The 27,128-nt window shown below is 43.8% G+C and overlaps 1 protein-coding gene across 1 annotated transcript in view; it reads right to left on the bottom strand.

The window, feature by feature from the left end:
* Window positions 1-713: 713 nt before the first annotated feature.
* Window positions 714-27,128, bottom strand: part of insyn1 (inhibitory synaptic factor 1) — a 37,453-nt gene continuing 11,038 nt past the window's right edge. Inside the window, exon 2 of the mRNA XM_056608701.1 lies at window positions 714-1,511. Within this exon, the coding sequence (XP_056464676.1) occupies window positions 714-1,511 (798 nt within the window). The remainder of the gene's footprint in view (window positions 1,512-27,128) is intronic.

Below are 27,128 nucleotides of genomic sequence, written 5' to 3'. Positions count from 1 at the left end.
ACCGGACATTAGTGTGAGGTTTTGATCAGTAGACCGAGAAGAGATCAATTATTGAAATGATTTATAAAAGTCAAGGGCAAGTAAACAGTGTTGCACTCCTGCACTCTGACTGGGTTTGGCCGACATCAAAGAGAGGAGCGATCACATGATGTGCATCTTGATACGTACCCCCAGCGAACGCAGCAGTCCCCCTTGACATTTGAAATAATTGGAACATGAAAAAGACAATGTTTATACAGATTCAGAGAACAAGGATGTGCAGAGTTTTGTATCCACATTAAGGGAACAAGCATTATATTATTAATGTTTTTTTTTTCTTCAATTTATACTAGTGTATCAGGAGGAGAAATAACCTCTTCACACTTGCAATTTTTTTTGAACACTTTAAACGTCAGACCTAGAAAAAGAAGAAGATTGCTTTGTTATTTCAATACATTTTGCAAATAATTACACATAGGGAATCCATTCAACATATCTTTTCAACATTATAATAGGCACAAGCCTTTTGGTCCTCCAATACATTTTTCTCTTTCACTGCCTTTATATTGTCGAGTTTTCCCTGAGCCTTGGAATGACTTTAGGTAGTCAAGTGATTTCCCATATATCATTTATTTATTTAGTAATCAATTTATTTGCGTATTAATCTATGATCTATGTATTTAATATTAAATAGTACACAGTCCTTGTCACGTGTTCTATGGTAATGCTTTTTCTCAGTGGTCCTTGGTTTTCTGTTTGGTTGGAATATAGGGCAGTACAGTTTGGGTGCTCTTGTCCGACACTGTCTGTGTGCTGCTGTTTCGTAGCAGTTTTTTACGGCAGCCCGGATTCAAAAGACCCTTCCTGGGTAGTGTGTGAGCTCCGGTCGACGCCTTGGCCGGGGACGGGACGTACGAAGGGTCCAGAAAGTGAGGATAGTGGAGCGAATGCTCAGAGTAAGACCGCCTCGGGGTGGCGCACGAGCTGGCCAGGGGACTCGTCTCAACGTCGCTGTCCGGCGTCGCCCGGCCGCTCTTGTCCTCTTCGTCGTCGGCCGCCTCCGCCTGCTCCTCGTCGTCCTCGTCGTCATCACAGCACAGCGCGTGGTACAGGATCTTGTCGCTGAAGCGCACCCGTTCTCGCGGCTTGTGGCTGTGGGTGGAGCTACTGGCCTCCTCGCTCGATGAGTCCGGCGTGATGATGCGGGGGCCGTTGGGGATGGGCAGACCCCCGTTCATCTGCGAGTAGGCCGAGGCAGTGGTGGCGGGGGGCGGCGGTGGCGGGCTGCCGGGCGTCTGGGTCTGGGCGGGGTCTCCCGACCTGAGCGTGGCAGCGGCGGCGGCCGTGGCCTCCAGGTAGCTGCAGAACTCCCAGCTGTCCGACAGCACGTCTGGGTTGAGGGGGTCTGGCCGGAAGGCCTCGCCCAGCCCCCGCTCGCTGCTGGACGTACTGCTGGCCGTGGCCACCGTCCAGTCATCGGGATCCTGGTCAAAGTCAAAGTCTGACGTGAGCTTGTCAATCTGACCCACCACCTAGAGAGGGAGAGAGGGAGGCAGAGGGAGAGAGAGAGAGGATGATTAGCTTCTAGTACAATGCAAGTGGGTCGCATTTTCATTTCAGATGCCTTGATTGGGGTAGTATTGTCCTCGCTTAAATTGAAGGCTGCAGCTGACGGAAATTTTAATAGCGGATTAATCAAACCATTTTTCAGTTAATCATATAATCAATCAAATGTCCTTAATAATAGCAAATGTCATCTCAAGTTACCAGAGTCCAAAGGGATGTCTTAAATGCGTTTGCAGCCAAGAAAAACTAAACTATTACTACTATTAACTATTACAACGATACCAAATCTTTCAATTGAACTGCAACCTTAAGCAGCAAATTGTATTATTTGTGCTTGATAAATGACTTAAATGATTAATCAATTAAGATAATTAAGAACATTTTTTAGTTGGCTCAATTAATCGTGTAATCGTTGGGCCTGGTCAAGTTTTTAATAGGTGAGAATGGCTACAATGACCTGTGCTGGCACTGAGCTAAAGTTTAGTTTATTACATTACTTTTACACGCGGCTGCACTTATCTTCACAACCTCCGTTTCGAGTGCAGGATTAGCCACCCACTCAGTCTGACTGAGGCAGGGAGAGTACACTGATTGAATTCCAGAGCACCAAGTGTTGGTAAACAACTCAAATGGCCAAACTGTTGTTCACTGGGCTTGAAAGATTACGAGCTACTAATTTGTCTTGCTCCATGCTGTAGTCCAGATCAATTTTGATATAAAAAAAAGATTAAAGAAACAAATGGGTGTCTTCCCTTCACAATCGCTCGCACACGGAACTGCCTAATAATTTGTTTGTCAGTATACTGTCTGAAAATAATGTCATGTGCATAGTTGGCGAGCACTTTCCCGTACGGTGCGGCATGAATGTTTATTGTGAAATGATTTAATTTTTTTTCGTTGTCTCAATTAACCTCAATACTTCAGGCGTCAGCAGCCACGGTGCCGCTTGTGAATAAAAAGCACTTTCGCTCACACCGTGGATTACTAGCCGAGGACACATCACATTCAACCCCTAATACTCGACATTTTAGAACCTTTAATCAGCGTGTTCTGGGCTCAAAAACAATCCATTGTAAAATGAAAACACTCAGGCTTCCTGTCGCCCGCTAAATGATACATTTCCTTCAGCCATTTTGCAATTAAGCCAAGTGTTTTGAAACAGGGAAAGTTTTTCCGAGAACATACACACGTGGAATTGGAACATAATTGCCGCTGAATGCCAACCGAAGTGAGGTTCTACCCAGAGATTTGGGAAACGTGGTCTTGAGCCTCTGAAAGTCGATTAAACGACAATGAAGCCTTACTCGTGTTATGGCTTCGTGTCTGAAGTGGGATTGGTATTTCTTTTGCATCACAATTTAAGGAGTGTGATTATCAGCCCTATAACCTAGACTTCAAAAGTAGAATATGATTTAAATGAGGCTCACTTGTTGTGTTTATTGATAGCCGAGCGTGGCCTATGGTGCAGTCAGACTAATTTGAACATCTTGAAGTGGCTCCTTGATAACTCCTTACCTAGATTAAAACGCAATCACACAATTCATTCTCCTTTGGTATATTTTGCTTTCAGCGAAACTCGTTCTCTTGGTCTAGTTCAGTCTACTGCCCTACCAAAAAGTCTTGCGTCAACTTGAACCATCTACAATCAGAGAGATACGAGATATGATGTGTTTTCCTCAGTCCTCCCCCATACGTGTGGCTGCATGGTGTGTCTGTATGGATCAGTGCCTGGAAACGTGTGCTCGCATGGCACGCTCAGCCAAGGAGCTCTGGGGGTCTGCCAGTGTTGGTACGGTATAACTACAGACTATCTAGGCTATGCTTTTGCTCATTGGCACCATTGAAAGGGACCAGTGCTGAATGAGTGTTCTAATCGGCTAATGCTTCCAATGCCGTTTTCAGTGTGATTTGCTTCATACTCATGAGTGTCATTAAAAAATATACCGGTATATATCTTGGTGAATTAACCAGCTTCTGTATATTTAAAAATGTGTTTCGTTTTTTCAATTGTCAAAGGATAATCTGTCAAATGTGTTATCAAAACGTGTTCCGCAGCTGAGCTAATACATCCACTATCATTTAGATGAACCTGGAACAATAGATCCTCTTCCAGTTTTCTTTGTCTATTTATTTAATTGGAGCAATAATACGGTTTGAGGACAAAAACCCAACGCAACTGTCCCCCTCCATCCTGCTCAGCATCATCTGAATGTTAAATTACCTCCACAGTCAATCATAAGAGTGATCCTTTCTAGTCATTAGAAATCCCTTTTGTGCTCATAGACAGTAATCGGTAAGCTATGACAGACCTTTCACACCTGACGGACGTACCAGCAACCCTTTTCTTCATCTTTTTGTTCGTTGTTTCACCGTGAACGACATCTGTACCCAGTCTTTTGAGGTCACAGATGGGTCCAATGCAGCACCACTGAACAATAATCTGTGACTTTGGTTTCCCAGAGGAGAACATGTGACGATTGTGCTCTAAAAGTGAATGATTGTGTAAGCAAAATTGTTGCAGGGGCTGGATGAACACGATCACATTACCAAGGGGAGTCGCCGTGTTTGATATAGAAACAGACAATGAGTAAAGAATGTGCTCAAATTGAACTTTCAGAATAATTATGAGATTAGCACTAAACCTGCATTTTATCTGCTAGGTTTTATTGGAATTAATGTCTGCAACAAGGCCCGGGTAAAACAAAGACTGCCTGGTCTGTTTAATTTTTTTTATGGGATTGAGAATGCTTCTGCATAAACAAAATATTTATACCTTTGAAACCAATCTATAGTCCTGCATTTGAGTATATAAAGTAAATGCAAACAATTATGTCCGGACATCATCGGCAAATCACTTGCTTATCAGTGGTTGGTGCATTGATTATGATCATTTAGCCTTGGACCTTTCCCAAGAAAGACTGCACCACTACAAGACAAAAGACAAAACATACAAAACCCAAAAACCAGTGCGCATTCCCTATACATTATACTTTTTCGCACCATCAACACATCTCTCTACTTTAGAACTTGAATATCATATTATGCTTCCTTTCATTTCCTGCCTCCAACAGAGACTGCTTTTTATTTCTGCTGCAACAGCATGTATTTTCCTCGTATCCTTGCTTGCACAATAGATGCCCAGTTGTGCAAACAACGCCCACCAATCAAAGCCTCACCGCCTAGAAGCTTTTAATGATGTCAAACATGCAGTGTTCAATGGCAGGAAGCTATAGAATACAGCAGGAACATCTGGTGCAATCCATGCAACATTTTTAAACCCTTTTTTTTTTTTTTCTTGAACAAAAAGGCTGCTTTGACAGAAGCCAGCAAACCGTTCCATGTGCCCATGATCCTACTCCATATAATCTGTCCTTCTTTATGGTTGTGCGTCAGTGATAAAAGACCCACATGATGGTTTTGTCTCCACCACCCTATCCGTCAGCTATCAAACATGTAACATTTACAGCAGCGGGTCAGCAGGATCGAGAGATTCCGAGGCTTGTTGTGGGGGGCCTTAACAAGAAAGACTTCCATGCAGCCGCCTGCCTGGGTCCGTTGCTGCACCTCATCACCTGTCTTTTATGATCGCTCTGGGTAATTGAGGGCTGGAGTGAATGAAGGACACTTGGGGGGCCCTGACAGTGACCGAATTGTACAGTGATGGGAAAGACAGACTGAACGTAATCTAACACTGAGTGATGGTCGATAATGTAAAAAAGAAAACTGGAAAAAACTCTTTGAACAGTCTCCTCTTTGCCACAGTAGTGATCTGGGTGCTGTCCACATCCATTACAAGACCCCCCTCTCTCTTATATTCCCTTCTACCTAGAATCACGCTTAACTCATCACAAGTGAATGCCTGCTTGTATTCCTCTGAGGATGCCACCGGTGCTCGCGTCAACGTTCATTAGAAATGACCATCGACGATCATAGTAGAGTTCCAATTGTGATATGTAATGCACGTTGCAAAAATCGATTCAACACAAGAAACCGAGACAGTCTGAAGCATTCTATGATTTGTCTGAGAAGTTCACCATCTGCGTCCAACATTACTCCGCCGATGTTGGAACAGATGTGTTTCGATGTGAACAGACTGGTCCCTGGTTTCATTTTGCATGATGCACAGAAAATGGAGGCTTTCCAAGCACAATAGGAATATTGGACCTATTGATCAATTATCTCTGCCACAATAATCAATAATCAGATGCACAAGGACTCATTAAAGAGAGGGGGGAACTCACTTTCTGGGCTCATCTAGTTTTTTAAACTGTAAACTTAGGGATATTTTGGGATTGATAGAAACAGAATGGATGAGTACATTGTCTTAAAATTGCCATTCTCTATCTCTCCCTATCCTGCTATTATTTCTATAATCACTGTATAAGTAAACTGAGGGAAGCAAAAAAAAATAGGCTACTAATTACCAAGCCTCCAGCGTTAGGAAATAATTTATTTCCCATATGGATCAATGGACCCATATAAATAAATGTTTAGGAATAAATTAAACTGTATGCATTTCTCAACGTTACAATTAATTGTGAGCCTGCTCCTGTGCAAGCGTTTAACTTGCTGCAAGCACTTCATGCAAGTTAGGAAAATGTTTCTGCAATTATCCAATCTGGCATGCTGGCTGTAAGATAAAATGTTTGCAAATATTGTTTTAATGTTTTTAGTTCCTGCAGCTTTCTCCCAATCTCCCCAGCCCTCTCCTGTTCGCACCCAATTGAGCTCTACTCCCTAACAGGGGTTGAATCCAAATGTGCGCTCCCATTTAGTTTGATACCACTTCATCTCTCCCGGCGGCGGCGGTGGCAAGCATTTCACTGAAGTCACTTCAGGATATGTTCACAAAAAAAACTACAGATGGCTCCTACTTTCAAAATCAATAGCGTTCTCCGTAATGTAGGTGTAAATAGCTGCACAATGTTTATGCATTTCCCTTTATCGAAGGTGCATTCTCCTAACGGACTTGTCCGACAAACTGATGAGATGGAAAGGCTAGCCCTCAGCCTCCCAATGTGTTTTTGATTGTTTTACACAGCAAACAAACCGGAACCCCTTGTTGTGTTCCCTAAGATGCATGAGTTCGAGGGCTGGCGGACTAGAAAGCAACCCACCAACATACGGGTGCGACTTGCATATCTCCTCAAACCAAAAGCAAAGAGTTAAACCCCATATTTCGCCAGGGGGGCTGTTAATGGTGGGTGGGTGAGTGTGTAAATGCCACCCTTTATTTACCAACACTTATTTAGCGCACGTTGGGTCGATGAGCAGGAAGGCTTTTTACCGGGGCACAACGGTAAGTGCCCTTACCTTTATGTCTCTGAGTTGGAGAAAGCAGAACACCTGGGGAACTGTGCGCCTGGGGAGCATGTGAAGACGTACAAAGCCACACTCCTGTTGGGTTCACACCAATAATCTCGGTTTGATACCAGTCGTTTGTGCTGTCTACATTGGCCTTTAAGGACTCTTGAGTACTTCACAGGAAGGTACTATTTGCAGGAGTTCAACATAGGAAGTATCCGTCACTGATACTGCAGTCTACTTCTACAGTGCCACTATTTCGAGCACTAAAATGTCGGTTGCTTGAGTTGTTGGTTACATTAAATCAGTTATCGTCCAGCTGGTTAATGGTGGGTGGGTTTAAATGGTAAATGGACTACTTTTATATAGTGCCTTTGTAACCACTCATAGCATACATTCATTCACCCATTCATACATACATCCCCAGACCGACATCAGTATCAATCATTCACGGCAACAGCCAGCTCATTGGGATTATTAAGGGTTAGGTGTCTTGGACAGGGGCACCTCGACAGGGGATTGTACTTGCAACTCTCCGGTTGCCAGTCAACCAGCTCTACCTCCTGGGCCGCTGCCGCCCAACAGTATGTGTTTGTTTGCGTGTGAGAGGGAGGAAAAACATGGCAATAAAACCATGAGGACCTGATTTTGGCCTGGCCATCCTGATTGGTGAGATGTGATGCTTGTGGTCTTCAAGAGGAAGTAAGGGGTCTTTGAAGGGTCCTCAGGACGCATCGCTGCTGTAATTATCCTGTCATGAAACGGGGCTGTGAGCCCAAGACTTCTTCACACACATGCCTCCAGCTTTTTCATCTTTCCGGAGTCACTCATGTTTATGGAGATGGTAGAGAGCAAGGGTCAGACCGCACAGGACCAACCCCCTAATCAAAAGCGCCATTACCAACTTCAGGGCTTTAATGGGCGCCATTTATCCCCGGGAATGATGGTAAGAGGTCAACCCTTTCCCTCGAGGCAAAGGAAAACCGACCACTTATATATACTAACACCTTCAGTATAGCCCTACGTTGCTTAATTTAAGCTATTACGCTGGCCAGCTCATCCCACCTGCTGTTTGGCAACTAGTGAGTTTATTGGAAGGCTTTGATGATAATTAAAACCAGGTTGTGCGTTACACTTGGTGAGCAAGCCAGAGAGGGAGGTTGTATTTTACAGGCAGCTACAGTAAAGTGTCTTGGGGTGAGGCCCACTGAACTACTAGCCCTGTACACGGGCCATTTACTGAGGTTCCCCTCCATTGAGTCTCTGTGTGTTGAAAAAGGTCTTGAGCCTTTGCAATCTCTTTGGAAGTAGAAGAAGTTCTGCAAGAGGAGGCTCAGTCCAATCCAGCGATTTCCTTTCTGGCAGTCATAAATGACAGTCCATCTCTAAGACAAGGCTAAAGCAGTGAGCATAGAATCACCTAGTCAACGTATTAATCAGGAACAATATTGAATAAACAACAAAGGTTATGTGGTGTCTGATCTCAGTACAAGTTGTGTATTGCGAGCAGTTGCTCTGCAAAATTGTATTGTCTTAAATACACAATTTCCTTCCAATATTGCTGTAATTTCAGTATGTATCAGGCAACCGTCACACATCTGCACAAACAAAGTAATGGAGAGTTAAAGACCCCTGTCGACATTTATCAATTTCAAATAAGTGTTCCTCTGGCATTTGTATGCTATCGTCTCTTCATTCAATGATTTGTGTGGTTAACAAAACACAACTTCTTGTTATCACTGTTGTGAACACTATTTTAGGCTATTTTAATAGTCTCAGTCAAGATCCGGGAGGTGTGATAATCTGAAAGCTGTTGTGACGAGTGTTGTTACTGCCAACACTTGTCACTTGTCCAAACCTGTACGCGGTAATCCTGAAAACAACATATAGAGCGGCAAAGAACCGACACACTTCAAAACCGAAAACACATTTCCTGCGTCTGACACTTAATATATCATTACGGCCCCCACTGCAAGTGTACTTCAGGATACTTTCCGTTATTTTGTTGTAGCTGAACATGGGGTCAAGACTGAAAGCGCTTGGCCAAAGCATGGGGCAGCACTACTAATGCGGGACCAACAACTTGTATAGCAGGAAGGTTTACTGCTTATGTAGGAGTGTGCTTTCCTCGCACCAAATCCTATAATACATTACCCTTGTGTATATCTGCAGTTAGCTTGCTTAGAGACTAGGCTATTTATTTTCTAACAAGCTTTTAGAGGAGGGTTTAACCCAACAAAACATCCACGGTCATTTGCGATGAGTGAAAGCCGGCGTTACGCGCTTGTTGTTTTCCAATCACTTATGACGGATTTGAAGGATAAGGTCAACCCTCTCAAGCTCTACAGCTGTTGACATTGTCCTGAAACAATTAGTGTCTTAGTTAAATATTTATCAGGCTTAGGCACGGATGTATCTAAATACTGAATTACATGGAAAAGGTCATTAAAACACAAATTCTGAAAAATCATGATAGTTTAACATATAGGCCTATTGCGCTGAAGAGAAAATATCACATTTATAATAACTCACCGCATACTAGATCAAAAAAGGCAAAGAAAATATTACCACAAATGGTGTCCCTCATCTAAATGAATATCGATTTTGTTTTATATATTAATTTACAACGATAAGATGCATGGTGTAGCCTCCCTCACTCATTAAACCTATCAAAATGTGTACGGTAAAGGCTTTAAACTCTCGTTTACAAAGACCGCGCCAAAGTCAATGATGTTAGACCCAGTGTCTGCAATCTATCTTTATCTGATTCAACGTGAAGAACCCCCTTCTTGTGTTTTAATCAATGTTCTGCACACAAGGCTCTCAGCTGCACTCCACAGCAGTCAGCCATACCATCTCCTGTAAGACCTGAAACTCGGGGCAACTACGTTTACAATAAAAATACAATTCTTTCTGAACATCTCTCAACAAAATCATTTTTGGGGGGACTCCTATAGTGTCTCCTGCAAATATTTGTAATCAGTTAAACTGATGAATGTTAATCTAGAACTGAGATCAAAACCAAACTTTAGCTTGCTCGGCAAACTAGTAGCGTCATCCAAATAACGCAGTATATATATATTTGTGTTAGATGTCTCTCTTCTTCGTAACCTACTGTCACCTCTAGGTGCACTACAGACGAGGCGGTTATTTGAACTCGGGTGATAAATCTCTGCTGCCGTTTCAAAAAGACAAGATGGAAGGAAGCTGGGAAATGGAAGGGGGGAGGGCGGGAGCAGAAGTGGGAGCGTCAAGCCTTTGAAGAGAAAATAACCAATATAGCGACGCACGCTCCTAAACGGAAAGTTGAGGGGCTCAGGAGTCCAGCGCGCACCGCTCTTTCAGTGCCACAATAGAGTCTGCTGATATTGGCATTGCGCTGTTATCCTTACTTCTATATTGCAAAATATTTGTCATTGCTTCCAGCGGGCTCTCCGCGTTTTCTATCAGTGACAATGTGTGGAGCGCTCGGCCGTGGACTGACACACCTGTCACAGCTTGTCACTTTCTCTCTCTCTCTCTCTCTCTCTCTCTCTCTCTCTCTCTCTCTCTCTCTCTCTCTCTCTCTCTCTCTCTTTCTCTCTTTCTCTCTCTCTCTCTTTCTCTCTTTCTCTCTCTCTCTCTCTCTCTTTCTCTCTCTCAACGGGACGTCTTCCAGCCCGCGACTCTATTATAGATATGGCGCTTCCTAAAGCGCGGCTTTGAGAACGGCAGTCAAACGTCGGGCCCGCTAGAAGCCGCTGACTTTTTTGACGGAGACCTATTTGCAAAAAAAAATCCCAAGCAGACGTTTCGCCCGTGAGGCCACCATCTGGCAGCCCTGCATACCTGGTGTGACGTATTCACTCGCTAGCCCTGCCCTTTCTGTTGCGGTGCATTCTGCTGTGCTTGTTATCGCATGTTGTTGTCCAGAGCGCATAAGAAGTGGTCGGGCGGTTCTCCTTTTAGTTGTGACTGATGTTGTTAAGAGGGTCATGCATTGGCCATTCAGGTCATATTCAGAGTATTTCTCAGCGGAAAGCTGTGTGTGTGTGTGTGTGTGTGTGTGTGTGTGTGTGTGTGTGTGTGTGTGTGTGTGTGTGTGTGTGTGTGTGTGTGTGTGTGTGTGTGTGTGTGTGTGTGTGTGTGTGTGTGTGTGTGTGCCTGCATCCGTCTGCGTGTGTGCATTGAGATGGTCCTCTTAAGATCTTAACATATATCTAGGTGACATCTTCACATATATCTAGGTGGACTGGACATATATTTATATAGTTTTTCTTTCGGTTGTCAACTCCTTGGGCCTCTGACCATGAGTTACCAATAACTCAATAAGCGTCTAATCCCTGTAGGGCAGTGGGCTGCATTCTGATTCAAGCTAGGCTCTTATTGATCAAGCATTCGTCATGAGGGCACTACTTGAATATTGTGAATGAGGTAAAAAAAAAGAATGTCCGCCGGAGAGTTTGGAGTCTGATGTGCGCTGTGTTGTATTTCAAAACCAAGGTTTAGCCCCTTCTACAACAAACGCACCTTTGATGCCCCACCACATTAAAGCAAAAGGCAGCCTTGAATGCTAAATCTCAAAAGGCCAGCCTAACTCTTTCCCATGGTTACATGTTTAGCATCATGCAAACCCCTACCCCCCCATGGTGACGTTGTGAAAACAATGAGTATGCATCACCTCCATTCATGAGGTATTGGAAATACATAAGCTCTGAGACGTATTGATCGCTCGAAGCCTTCCTGGGAGCTATGGGGAATCCTTGTGTGTTTACCGAAAGCTAGGGAACTGCGTGTACAGCAGTGTACGCTGCCCTGCTATTTTCCCTCGCAACAATTATGATTGTCTTTCGCAGGTTTCTCGTGGTAATTATAGGCTACAGAGTTGGCATGGGGGAGGGTGTGATGTGGGTGAGACGCGGTCCTCTCACCGCCAGCCCCTCCAAGCGAGAGGAGCCCGTTGGACAAACCGAGCCCCCGAGACGGATGAAAGGAGGGCTGTGTTCCCGGTCTACCTTCAACCCCCATTTTTGTATACAAAGAATCATATCCATATGCATCCATACATATCCACATGTGTTACATACAGTATTAATACTCAAATACTAACACACAGGCATGCACACATGCATACACACACACACTCACTCACTCACTCACTCACTCAGTCACTCACTCACTCACTCACTCACTCACTCACTCACTCACTCACTCACTCACTCACTCACTCACTCACTCACTCACACACACACACACACACACACACACACACACACACACACACACACACACACACACACACACACACACACACACACACACACACACACACACACACACACACACACACACACACACACACACAGGCATACGTACAGCACATACATAAACAAACCTAATGCATTTAGTGATATAAGAAAACAAACGTGTCTTTATAACAGGGGTATTTTCTTGGAAGCGTGATGTATGTAGGAACATTGGCTTCTCAAACAACAATGGTACCGCCAGTATGTTCTCCTTTGAAATTTCCATTCCGGGTCAGAACGTTTTTTTTTTTTTTGGCCTCTGTGTTATGACTCACTATTCTCAGAGTAGCCCCGGTTGCCAGATATGAAACAAATTGGCACACAAGCACATCGTGCTGAAGCCATGGAAGCAGGCAAACAAACTGGATCAACTGAGATTGCACTAGATTCTACCTAATTTTTGAAACACGGAGACAGCTTAGAGCCTGGAGGGATGTCGTGGCTGATGCCACATGAGCTGGCATAATTTGAAAACAATGAATACATTGAAACTGAAACATGAGCTGATCAATTTACAGTGTGGGACGCGCCGTCGCTTGACATTGTCAAAATAGAATAATAGCGTTTGTCTCAAATATAATGTTGTGCTCTGCTCAACCTGGCAACCCACGTAAGCTTCAGGCCTGGGTAGGAGGGGGCGGGGCCAGCTCTCTCCGATAGTGTGAGTTTGGACTGGAGCATCCATTTTTAACTCTGTCAAGGATACATATTGTTCCCTTTATAATGCAGCACAATAATCGTTTCATCTGTAATCTTGTTTTCATAATAGTTGGAAGTCAAAAATCGTAATTGAAAATCAAATTTGGTTAATCGCTCAGGCCTTATGCATAAATACATACATACATAGTGCAAATATGTCTTCTTCAAGGGTGAGTGGAGCTTGCATAGCTTGTATGTAAATCCTAACCATTCATTTTGCGCAACGATTTGGCAAGATCATCCTTTTATGAAAGCATAACACAAATATAATGAAAAAAACTATACATTTGTGACCACGAAAGCACAGTATCCCCTGAAGCCACCAGGTAAATCAATCCGGCTGGGAAGTCAATCTGCACCCCACATCACTTTTCTCAAGGTTATCCTAAAATATAACACCAATACACAAATCCAATTCACTACGGACATCGTGTATACTACCTATCCACTGCAATTTGAAATCTGCACTTTATATGTATGGCCTGGGATTAGAAAAAAAAGAGGACCTATGGGATGGACTGAACTTTGTCAACAAGTAATTCAGGAGATTAAATGAGCCCACACTAGTCGTGATAGAATCAGCATTCTGTGAACAGAATATGATGTCCTGTAGTTCACAATGAAACCTCAGGACAAAGAAACAAGTAGTCTCCGTAATACTATACATATAAATGTTGGATAGATGTCAAAATATCCATTATTGAGTGTACTGTGCAGTCATATGCTACTGGGTCTAGATAGAACAACCTAGTCGATATTTTTATACACTATAGTATATATATATATATATATATATATATATATAAAAAGGCGAGGATAGTAATGTCCACAAGAGTTCATCCTTGCATTCTTTATATACTTTCCCTCCACTGAGTGTCAAGTCAAGCAGACTGACTGACCGGCTGAGTGACCGACTGACAGTCCTGCGGACGGACTGGCGAACACACAATCAATCCAGCACACCTGTGCCACAATGCAACATTCTCAGAGGGTACTTAAATTTGTATGCATCTTTTTTAAAGCATTGATTATTTTTGAGTTTTTTGGTGTCAAGTCGGATTTGACAGAATATACTGTATGTCAGGGCATGGAATCAATACACCAAATTCTTCGAGAAAGTCTTTCTGCATTTCGCTTCCATGCATTCTTTGTATTTGTCTTTTCTGGAGCAATAGAGGATGTTACTTGGGGAAGATAAGAGTACAATTTCAACATTACATAACAAAATGGATATTTGATGAATCTTTGCATTGACAACAGATGGCTGTTGTCGTGTGGATCTCTGCTGGGACTCTCCAAGGACTTTGACAAAACTAGAAAGGCTTACAGGAAGGAGGATCTTGAAGTCCCACGTCTATTCGTTATTCAAACGTTGACATTGAAATCAAACTAGTGTGAGGTCAAACCAAGCATCCAATTAGCGGGTAGAACGTTAAGTAAGGAAGCTGGATAGGGCCATTTACTGGAAAACATTCATGAAGTGTTTTTTAGATTAGCCCCTCTAGTTTATTTGTCCTTGCCTGCATTTCCAGTGGAGCCTAACCCCCCTGTTCGCAGCCTGCAAGTGAAAACGCCGCCTCCAATCCTAGTTGCTGCTTGGTTTTTTTTCTCTCAGGCTTGACGATGCAATAACTGTCATTCTCTGAGCACCCACTGATGCAAGCCCTGCTCTTTCACACACCATTCCACACACCGGCTTCAGGAAAACATTTGAAAAACGTCCACATTAAATAAACATAGAATCGTATGTGTATGTGTAAATGTGGAGGCAAAACCCTACACGGTTGAGCCTCTTGGTTTGGACAGTGTTTTGACACCCCTCAGTGTCTCTGTCTCCTTGGCAGCCCGGTTTTTGATTGATGGCAACAAAAGCCGTGAAGGATTCTTAGGGCTGAACAGAGAGATAACTGAGTGGGTCCAAATGAGTCCGTCGCGCTGCGAGTTCGACTGCCGTGGACTGAAGGGGAGGAGGAGATGGAGTGACAGAGAAAGTGAGAGAGGGGGTGTATGAGGAGGTGGGGAGGGGGGTGAAGGCCTTGCAGTTCTGCTGGCAGAGCAGGACGCAATGATGCCTGCGTCATCAGCCTGGGGGTCACGTAAAGGATGGGGAACAACAATACCCGCCATGTGACTGCATGGCGGGGCTCTGCCGACAGCCATCGACCTAGTCCATCACGAAACGGACACTCATGCACGCACGCACGCACGCACGCACGCACGCACACACACACACACACACACACACACACACACACACACACACACACACATACACACACTGAAACATTTCATTGTCAACAAACAATGTGTGCGCAAACATGAGTGTGTGTGTACCAAAACAATGTTGCACGTACATTACTCATCTCCTGAGTGATGCACAGCAAACACAAGCCTCCATCGCATAACAATGTCAGGGTCTGCCAGATTAAGGCACAGTCTGTGAACGAAAACAGCCCGGATACGCCGTCCAAACGAAGCCAGTAGTGATCCTGTTCGTCCGACCTGGCAGCTGAAGATATTTAAAAACAAGCTAACAAAATAGAAATCCTCCAATGGGTGAATCATTCGCTGCTCTATACTTCCACTGTTCAATGACCGCCTCCTGCTCTGAGTCACAAGGCAAAAGTCCCATATATCTGACCTTGGGTTTTATGCAACGCTCGTACAAAATATACATGACATCAGTGAGTGCGCGGCGAGAACCGTTTAGCTCGGTTAGTCATACACCCCCCAAACTCTCATCTCTCCCCCCGCACTCCCCTCTCCGTCACCCCCTCCGTCACAGTGAGGTGATGACTGCCGGTGATGTCACAGCGAAGGGGGCAGGAAGGAGTGTGGACGGTGGCGGTGTCTGACGGGGTAGGGGGCCCTGGCGTGCTTTCCCTCTTTAAATAGCCACAGATTTAATCTACACACAGCAGCAGAGTTCTGACAGCTCCTGCCTCGGCTTCCCCCTCCTCCCGCTTGGTGACACATTATTTTCTCTCTCTCTCTCTCTCTCTCTCTCTCTCTCTCTCTCTCTCTCTCTCTCTCTCTCTCTCTCTCTCTCTCTCTCTCTCTCTCTCTCTCCTTCCATCCTTCTGGTCTCCACTCTATGGACCGCCAGGCCCCGCAAGCCGTTGTCAGTTCCATTCTTCCTCCATGTCTGAAGAACCAAATGGATTTACAGGCTTTGCCGTCAACCACTCCCTTTTGCCCGCTCGTGGATGAGGCTCCTTTCCTCTATTCCTCTGCTCCTTTCTCTCCATGCCATCCATCTTTTCATGTTGACATGGTCATTATTCTCATTATAGCGCCCCTGCCAAGCCGGCTCTTCCCTGCTTCCCTCCATACGTCTTTGTCTTTGACTTCTAGTCGCTATCCACGCGCGTGTGTGTGTGCCGACCTCGATATATATGTGACTTTAGCCGATGCGCACGTCCAGCTGTGACGCTGTAGAAGCAGGGAACCCTGATAAAGACCAGAGACCCTGCTGCAGGATGCTAGGGGCTTGCAGTCTGGTTTCTCTTTAAAGACCGAGCGCATAGCTTTGCCACTGTGGTTATGCAAAGAGTTAGGAAAAACATGAGCTCTGCGCTACTGACAACAGTCATGGCATTGCCTGCCAATACCGTCTTACCCAGGAAGCTTGGATGACCCCTTCCAGCGTGTTTCTCTTTGAGATATCTCCATCCCACAGCTGACCTGATCTTACTTGGCATACCCACGTCTTTGTGGAAAAACACAGAGTTTTTTGGCTTCTTAAAAAGATCATCCGATGTTTAGTGCCACCAGTATTTACTCATATTCCTTGAACAATAGAATTTTTTCTGTTGAGCTCAAGACTACTTCATGATTAGAAAGTGTTGGCAAGGAATGGATTAGGAAGGCAAGGTTAAATAATGAGGGAAACTGCGTGAAAAGTTTCCCTCCAACACGTGGAAAACCAAGTTGGGCTCGAAGACCATGGGCCCTATCTTGCATCCGTGCGATTGACTTAATCACTGGCGCATGTGTCGTTGCTAGTTTGCAACTGGCGCAGAGCGTTCTTTTCCCTCCTGCTCCACGCGTCGGTAAATTAGGGAATGTTCTTGTGCCCCAAGGGGCGGTTCGGCGAAAGGAGGAGGCGTGTTCTGGCGCAAACGTTCCCTGGTGCTATTTTGGAGTTTCAGAAACCACTCCCGCCACAAACCACGAAATACCTGGTTTCAAGTCAGTGTCAGTATTTCAATTCTTGTGCATCTGTCTCATCGGAGACAGATGCCGTAGAACCGCCCACAAAGCTACTAGCGCTTGGCGCTTCTCACATGCGTTTCAGACCGTTAAAATAGGGCCCCATGAACAGTGGGGAGAAAAAACTGAATTTGGTTGATGTTGGAGCCATGCATGGGCATTGTTTGACATTACCCTGGCTCGGAGCTGATAGGATGAAAGAGTGAGGCAATATATACAAAAAAATAAATAAAAATGCGAGACAATAAAAACAGTTTGCATGCTGAAGCTGGAAAAGCAGGTATTCTGCAGACCAGCTCGGCTTTTGTACTTCTTTCTTAAAGTTCCAAATAAAAGTTAAATCGTTGCTTTCCTCTTCTTGCTCAAGTTTAAGTGTTGTACTTTCCACAACAATGTAAATATCTACCAGGGTAATCAATGGGAGGTATGTTTGTGACTTGTGCACCAGTCTGTTCCCTGGATCCCCTGTCGTCCTCCACAATGAAAACTGCAATAAGCGCACCAACAATCTTTTGCACGGAACCCCCTAATTGGTACTGATCGAAGAAACTTCCCTCCCTCCAAACTCCCTCCCCTTCTACCCAGCTACTTTGTCAAGGCCTTGCTAGGGAAATCTGCTATGTAGAGTATGAAAACATGACATATTATCAACTGTGTAAAAGTATTGCTTTTGAGATGGTTTTCTGGTCCAATCTCATTGAGGACATGGCCTTTATTCTCGATGTACCAAGGTATATAAGATAGCGTAACCCTGGGAAAAAAAACACGCATCAATTATAGAAACATGCTTATTAAATACAACTAAATGGTGGTGAGTCTTTTGAAACAATTACATTTCTACTTGCAAATAGGTTAAGTCTGTCCCTGGTTATAGTCGATTGGATTGGATATGACTGAACCATCGGTACCATGTTCACGCCCAAACAATACCATCTGTCATTGTCCTGACACCCTTCACAACATGATTAATGCAACAGCCCAACTTAACCCTAACCCAACCGTTGATGTATATAACGCATGTTATCCTCAGAAATCGATAGCTAACCCATAAGAAACTCAAAAGCCCAACAACGCAATGCAATTCATAACATAAACAGTATTTCTAATAAAAGAAGTACTAAAGCCACTATTGCTACTTCTACTACTAATTTTATACCACTACTACTATTTTACTACCACTACTACGACTATGTCTACTACTCTGCATTTTATGAATAGTAGTAATTACTGCTAGTAATTATAATGCTGATGATATCATTTAACACTGCCACACGTAAATTAGTGATCACATGCAATAGATTGTAAATGAGTCATGTATCTAGTGGCAGTGCACTCTTTCCTGGGAAAATGAGAGGGGTATTTTTAGTCCATGTGATTGTGTGATGACAAGGTGAAATCCATTTCTATGAGATATTCTCTCGACCCTTCACAGTCCATGCACAATTAATTTGATACAAGCTGGAAGCATAAATCCTGGATGATTATGCTGTGTTCACGAGGAGAGCGATGAGCATGTTCATCTTCGCGGGTCTCAAGAACAGTGGGGAAACGGCAAATTAGTTTTGTTGTATTATGCAGATGTTGGCGCATTCCGCAGAATCGTCAAGATTCAGTGAAGTGTGTGTGTCAGCAGGTGTGTGTGTGTGCGTGTGCGCTACCAGGTTATTAATGTAATAAAAAGAAAAGACTCGATCATTTATATTCATGCATTTGCGGTTTTCTGATGATACCACGTTTTTAGATGATGCGCTCCACGCCACCGCGGCGGCGGCGGCTCCGAGTTAAAGACATGATGCCTTAACGACCGCGGGTGTGCCTCCCCCAAGGTTGTTTAGCCTCCAGCCCGTTGTGTTTTCCCCGCTCTCTGATCTGTGAACCCGGAGAGCCCAGGCAGTCATGACCGAAATGTAAATGCAATCCAATCCTCCTCCCCCCCCGCCCCTACCCGTCCACCTCCGCCGCCGTCCTCCCTCAGAACACGAATGCAATTAAAATCCCACTAGCCCCCGATGGAGAGAAGACATCTGCGAGGTGGTGTAGCTGGCATCCTACATGGGACCGAGCGGCAGCCATGACCGCCTGTTCACCAAGCCCTGGCAGGAGAGACGAACTGTGGGTCCCTCTAATGACCTGGAGCTGTTTCACGGTGATGGATGGATGCTGAACGGCCTGGGACCACTTTAGGTCAATAGGGAAAAATATGGTAACACTTTATAATAAGGTGCCATAATAAATAGCAAACTAGTCATTACCTAACCCTTCGTTAATATTTGTTAATTGTTACTAAAATATCTATTTGGCACAAGATAATAGTTTATTTTCACTGACCACAGAGTGTCGCTGGTTAGGGTTCGGGTTAGGGCCGGGTGTTATGGTTAGGGTTAGGGCCGGTTGTTAGGGTAAGGGTTAGGGTTGTGTGTTAGGGTTGGGTGAGGGTTATGCAAACAAATTATACTGTATTTAATAAATGATGAAAAAACGATTAACTTGTGCCAAATAGATATTTTAGTAATAATTGACAAATATTTACAAAGGGTTAGGTAATGACTAGTTTGCTATTTATTATGGCATCTTATTATAAAGTGTTACCAAAAATATATTTCCTTCACGTAATACAAAGCAAATAAAAAATAATAATAGGGTCCCAGTGGCTAGTTCATCTCCATATTATGCATTTTGAAAATGTAGGTTCAATAAAATATATTGAGGAATTAAGATGTGACATTCAATTCCCACCCTCAATAAGCGTAAAATCTAAAGCCTTAAAAGTTGAAGTATTGTAAACCAATAGGTGACGTCAGGGACTGTGCTATCGCTACAGCCATATTGTTTACGGTCTATGACATGGACATGGTCTGCATTCTTCCCCCCCACAGCCCAGTTATCTCTGGGGATGAGTTGTGACACCGCCCCCTCTCTCCTCTGGCTTCTGCTGCTTCTTCTCCTGACCCTATATCAAACCCTCTCTGCACGAACCCCCCCTTGATATCAGAACCCCTGTCTCTCTTGCCTCTGTCCATGGCCCCACCAATCGCAGTTCAGGCTGAACCACTTCTCCAGCATCTCTGACCCTTGACCTTACACTGGATGGCTTTGCTTTAAAGAGTCAGGGGAATTCAGGGATAAACTGCAGGGAGAGAAGTGAACAATAAAAGGCAGAATCAAGGCCAAGAGAGATCCGATGGCTGAGCCACTATGATCTTTGCTAATGTATGTCGCTTGATGTTATACGTTCACACTTCTTTTTGTCGCCACTCCATTTCAGTATGCTCAGCCCTTTACTCCCCTCAGCGAAAGATCAGGGGATGCATCTCACCTGGAAGAATATGAAATGGCATGCTACATCACGGCCCCTCACTGAACCCTCACGTGGTGTAACAGGGATACAAGTTGACTCATTCAGTACGAGAGAGAGAGCAAGTTTAGACGGAGAGAGAATGTTTGCATTATTGAAATCCTCATGATCCATCGATATCTTTCAGCCCCGTCCTACCTAAGGTTTTAGCAGCCTGCCCTTCTGTTTACAACCACAATGGATGTACTCTCATATATTCAAACAAACAGTTAATCGTGCACTGAAACTCGGTATATTCAGCATAAAACATTCTATTAAATGACGAAATGAATAACCAGTATTGTCCCTCATCAAAAGGAGAAACACTGCGGACAATAAAATGCTCGAGTTGATGCGTGCCTCAAGCTGCTAACGTAGCAGCAGTGATGAGCCACCAGCGACTGCATGCAACCGTATGCATTCAATTTTGTGCTGGCCTGACGCTATTCTGTTTGAGTAGGAAGACGCTCTATATATAGACGACGCATCCAGTAAGAACAACACGCTCGGGGCTCAGCAGTGGCAGCCGCACCACCCATGAATTTGAAGGGGGACCGACCAACCGGACATGTGCTGCATCCGCTTGCTGGGCTTTCAAGCTTCTGTTTTTGTTTTCGGGGCGATAAGGCTTGCACCCCGAGTCCTGATTGGGCCCTTCTAATGACATGTATTGCTGAGGCTGCCAACACATACTCGGTGGTACAGCTTCAGCCACTGCTGGGCTGCTTGGGAACGACCAGCCAATCGGAGCTGTGACCTGACCTTATTAATTCATCCATGACATAAGGAAGAGCCGTCTTCAATATGCAGATGTAATAATACACATTTCAAATGTGTAACTAGTCATGTTCATGGGAATAGCTTTAGGTCACCATGGGTGCCTAATGTGAGGTTGCATTAATGACCTATTTAGTAATTTAGCGGATGCTTTCGTCCAAAGAGGATTCCAGTGAATGCCAATACAGGTCACAGGTTAGGCTCTTGCTGTAGGATGTTAAAAGGTTAGCTCCTGCCTTTGGGATTCAAACCCAATACCTTTTTGGCTGGCAGAAAACTCCATACCCCTAGAAATACGATGCACAGACTTTGACAAGATGACTTTTGATAGGCTCGATAGAGGTTTGGTGTCAGTGCCTTGGCCGGAACTCCTTTGACCCTTGGTGACCTGGAAGCAGCAGCTCGGGTCACTCTACTTCCCCCTGTCACTGTGACCAAGTTGTCGAACATCCTGAAGCCATAAAAGCCGCTCCTTCACTGGATTCAGCCTCGTTCAAATTCAATTCAAGTGCCTCCGGAAACCATGTACCGCTCCCAGAATATTAGCTACTCTGCCCCGAAGAAATGAACGTCTATAGAAACGGAAACCTTATGGGGGGTGCAGGAGCCGCACAAAAAGCAGTATTACACAAGGACAGAAGACGGAGTGTGTGTTAAATTAAGAGAGTTTAATAGCCCTTTTTCTCTCTCTCATTGCAAATCATTAACTCTAAAAACTATAAGCAATAGCGGATAAAAAGAAACGGGTGAATATACAGCTATGGGCTGTCAGGAAGATTTTACAGCAGGTTCTCTGGGGCATAATTCACCGCCGGAGAAAAGGGAAAAGAGTCTCCGTGGTTTAAAGCGGCGGAGCTTGCGTGAGGATTATTCCGTGGCAGCTTCGTACCGCGCCGTTCATCAGACGACTTGTTATTTCTAAATGGAAGTGCTGCGCCAGGGTTTGAGATCCCTCCTCTGTGTTCGCATCCAGAGTGTTCGTCACCCAGGAGAAGTCAAACAGTTTGGCCGTAATCCTCCAAGCGTGAAGCACTCGTGGTGACTGCTACTGCGATGAGCTCACGGGGGGGGGGGGGGGGGGGGAATGTGTGTGTGGGAGGTGGTGAGAGCTCTGGTTGATGATGTGGTTATGAGTGTCAGCCATGTATTTTTTTCTCTTCTCTAATGCTATTCTTTCTTAATGGCTTAATGCCCCGTTAAAGATTTAACGCCTGTGGCAAGCCTTTCATTATTGTCCCTTTTTTAAACATTTGTGTTCACATGTATTAATGAATCAGGCAGAATAAGCTTTGCCGTTTGTGTAAATGTTATCCCCGTAAAAGGCGTGTACAAAAGTAAAACAAATACCCAAAACATATTTTGGTTATTAGAATGGTGTGTTTGGAAAGAAGCGTTCAATGGATGTTCACTACTGATAATTCTTTCTAATTCCTAATCCTTGTTATAAACCGTGTAAAGATATCTAGAAGACAAAACCCACAATTTATTATCTGCTTCACTAACCATGGGAAATATTTGATTCTATTAAGAAATATACCAGTAATCAAAAGGGCTCGGCAATAAACATTATGTCCAAGCAATTAATCAATTTCTGCATGCTTAAAAAACCTTTGATGGTTTGGAACCTGTACATTTTGTACAGGCCTTTGCTCTCTCGGTTTAAACTAATGCATCACTGTTTACACTCATACTTTGACCTTTGCCCTCATCCATATCACTTTACCCTCATACATATCATCTCATGTTGCAGTCTTCTATACAAATTTACATTTTCACCTATCACTAAACACTAGTGATGGGTCGGTCGCGAACGATTCGGTCAGAACGAACGAATCCCGAAGGTGAACGACGAGAACTGATTCCCAAAACAAGAGAACTGATTATTTTTTCTTTTTTTTTAAACATATAACAAAAATATGGTCACGTAAATAAAATATACAAACTAACCCCCCACAACCTTATATGGATTGAGTCTAAAACGTTCTCATCGATTCAGCCAATGAGAGCAGGTAGCAATCGCTAACAAATGATAAGGCAACACCACATAACTAACTAACGATCGCTGTAGGCTTCAATATTATGCAAGCACTTAATTTTTTATTTTGTTCTACATCACAATTGCATGCTTTTATAAAGTATTGTTTTTACCTACCCTTACGAGTTCGTTTAGTCTATTTGCTAACGTGCTTCACTGCTTATTAGTGCTACTTGGAAGACGCCATTAATTATTACCCCATTATGTATTAAGGATATGTATGAAATGTGCTTATGAAATGTGTATGTGCTTTATATATATATGCTTATTATTTACACTTAACCTGGGTAATTTTGCCAGAACATTAGAAAGTAATAGGCTACATGAATGTTGATTAACATTTATTCCATAATTTCCGATTCCCTGGCAAATTGTGTAACAGACCATCTGACTTAACAAACGAATCAAACAAATTAATCAAACTAACGCATCGTGATAGTGAAAGAACTGATTCCCGGAAAAGAATCGTTTTGCCCATCCCTACTAAACACTTGCATATCATGTTGAACTCTTACACATACATTTACACTCGTATCACTTTACACTCTCACATATCACTTTACACTAACACACATCACTTTACACTCATGCATACCACTTTATCCTCATACATATCACTTCACACTCTCATATCGCTATGCACTCTCATATCACTATACACTCTCATATCACGGTACAATCTTACACACCTCTTTACTCTCTCATGTCACTTTACCATCCAACATATTACTTTACACTATTAAATATCGCTTTACACTCTTACATATCACTTTACACATTTACATATAACTACACTCTTAAATTGTAGAAATCAGGCAAGCAGGGTGCCATGTTCGTATTCACTCGAGTGCGAGTCTCTCTCTCTAATTGCCTTACCACTAACAGTGAAGTTCAGATTCAAATTCAACATATGGTTTGAAATAATTGATTATTTATTTTTACTCCTTAAACCCAGGTGGTCCCAACGTTTGGTGGTGGGCCTTATATTCTCCTTATTCACGATGAAGAGGACATGGTCCAACCCCTCATCAATCTGTCAGTCATCAGTCGGGAACAGCTCTCACATCACAAGGTAAGGTTCACTTTCGCCCCAGACCACTTTTGGAATTATTTTATTTCCCACATCTGTTCAAAGTTCTGCCCCTTGTATCAGAGGCTAGAGGCTAGGGGGGTTCACAAGGAGCCCTAGCTCCAGGTGTCTGGGTGGGGTTACATCTGCTCAGACCCTCCGTCCCACTGCAGATCCCCTCTCCCGAGGAGTGCCAATAACATTTCAAATGCAGGTGTCAAATAACAAAAGTCTAGATTAATGTCCTTCCACTTTGCCAACGGCATCAATTACAGGGAGTGGGTGGCTGGGTGGGGGTGTCGCTCTCTATGAGACTGCCATTCACGGCTACGCAAAGGGCTAAAGATCAAGCTATCTGCTTGAGTACAGCACTGCGGGTGTTCGAACCCGCACACATCACGTCTGTCGCTTTTCATTCCACTGCTAGTGTGACACTGACACCTCGACTAACCACATTAATGACAAAATAGAATGTTAAAAGCAGCCTTGAAGTCACAACGTATAAGATTGGGATTGAGGATGAACTAATCTAGTCTTGTGGCTGCACAACTGTATGTCGTGAACTTGGGTTGTATGTCGTTGCTGGGGCTTTTGTGAGTGTCGATAGTAGGATTCTTGTCAACAAAGAGAGAGACGTACGGGCTGGCCAGCATTTCTCATTTTCGGACTATGTGAGTTATAGCATGGGATTTTATTTATTACAATGTTGAAATCCCTAATGATCAGAATTAATTACAGATATGTCAATGTAATTTTAAGCTACAAGCCCTTTTGTTTTGTTTACTAGTTTGGACAGTTACTATGAACAGGTAAGAGAGTATGAGCCATTAAAACCCCTTTGAGATTAGTATCCGTTTCTGGGCATAATTAAAGCAGGGATTTCCATGACAGCTTTTGTGTTTTGTGTCTGTGGACTGTAGCATCCCAACTCCTGTTCACGGACAGGGCTGTTATGACTAGAGTGCACTATCGCTATTGATGCCAAGGTAAAATTAGACTCTCACCACCCAATTAGCATCTATTTAGGTCACAGCGGACGTCTTGGGCTGAATGTAGACTAACTAGGCTATTTTTGTGCGTAATAAATGATATTGCTTATGATACATATATAGTAGGAGTGTTAAGAAAAAAAAAGCTTTTTGGTTGGAAATTCGATAAAAAAAAAAAAAATCGAACAAAAGGGAAATTATCCGAGGACCTGTGTCTCAATTTGTGGTTGGTCGGTATTCTAGTCTTCTCAGTGCTCGTTCAGTCGGGACAGATGTTAAATAGATCGACACATTTTTGCATGGTATTATCATTTTCTTATGACTCCCAATCATGGAATGACAGGCTGCACCGGTGGCCCTCTGGGGTTCATGCATCCGCACGAGCAAAACACTCCACGCCAGGGCATGCAGGGAAAACACTGCCGTCTGCAGCCAATGAGATAAGCCCTTTCTCTCAATTCAGTCATCCCCCCCCCCACCCCCCCCCCACCCCCCCCCCACCGCCTTCTATCTATCATTATAACCTCTCCCTCCTGCTCAATCCATCTTCCCAGCAATGTATTTTCTGATTGCTTGCCTCACCTATATTTGTAAGGTTGCCTAACATGGACTTATGTGAATATTTATATTTAGGCTGTTGCAGAAATAGGGGGGCCCCCAGGCGGCCCTCTTTATCCTCATTGTTTTGCGCTGACTAGAGTGTCCACATCCATACACGCTGCGGAAGAACCGTCTGTGTTTACCCTTGCCTGCCTCAGAAAATCCTTACGGTGGACAAACCTCTCCATCAAGCATGCCCTCTATGCCAAAGCGAACAGCTGATTCTGAGAGTTATAATTCTGGCTGTGGCCTTGATAGACAAAATTGAGGTCACCGATGCCTGCTCCGCTCCGACACCTCCTCTCCTTTCCTGTCCTCGTTCAACCTAGTGTTGCACAGTAAACCGCTAGCAAGGTTTCGCAGTAACCTGCAGCTTGACATTTTTTGCAATACCCTGCTGTTAAAAATGGTCCTTCACCCCTTTTCATTAGCACCGGTACTTATCAATGACAGTGTTTTAGGTTGTGTTTTAGCCGTATATTTCCTGTGAGTTCTGTCGAGGTGCGACAGCAGGTGTGTGTGTGTGTGTGTGTGTGTGTGTGTGTGTGTGTGTGTGTGTGTGTGTGTGTGTGTGTGTGTGTGTGTGTGTGTGTGTGTGTGTGTGTGTGTGTGTGTGTAAGTCTGTTCATCGCTCTGTTTCCACTCCCTATAGGCAAAGTGGGCGTGCCAATTGTATTTTCAATTGAGAGAACAGGAGGCATGGTTGCGTGTTACTCTTTAAACTGAGCGCACGTGCCATAGTGATATAGCCTGCCTATAATTTCATTAAATCATCCAACATCGGGGTGGAAGATATCTAAAATAAATCACTCACAAATCAGCGATATGATTACGGTTGTTGCTTGCCACAATTCAAAGTAGTCCTCGCTGTCAAACTACTAACTAATTATTTGCAAAAGTCTCCTAAAATAAAAAAAATTGTAGACATGTTTGATGAAAAAACACTTGATATTCTCAACGTCAGAATATTACTTTTAAGACACATTTCACTGCAAAACACCAGATATTTTATAGGGCCCTTGATCCCGAATGTGCACTTCATGGTGATGAAGCTCAAACCCAGGATTTTTCTCCTGCATGTTACAGAAGTGCACTAAAGTAGCCTGAACACAAAATTGCTCAAAACATCAACCTGATATTGAAGGTTTTTGCTTTGGAATAGTCAAGTATCTGTATCGTATCGAGATAATAATGCAGGTATAGCATCAAACCATTTTGGCATCAAAATCACTCAAACCATCTATTATAGTTAACCCATGGTCAGAATCGAAATTGATCC

Source organism: Gadus chalcogrammus, chromosome 14 (assembly GCF_026213295.1).
Source record: "Gadus chalcogrammus isolate NIFS_2021 chromosome 14, NIFS_Gcha_1.0, whole genome shotgun sequence".
NCBI classification, from domain to species: Eukaryota; Metazoa; Chordata; class Actinopteri; order Gadiformes; family Gadidae; genus Gadus; species Gadus chalcogrammus.
Note: the sequence above shows the minus strand (reverse complement) of the source record. Positions and strands in the feature narration are given on the sequence as shown.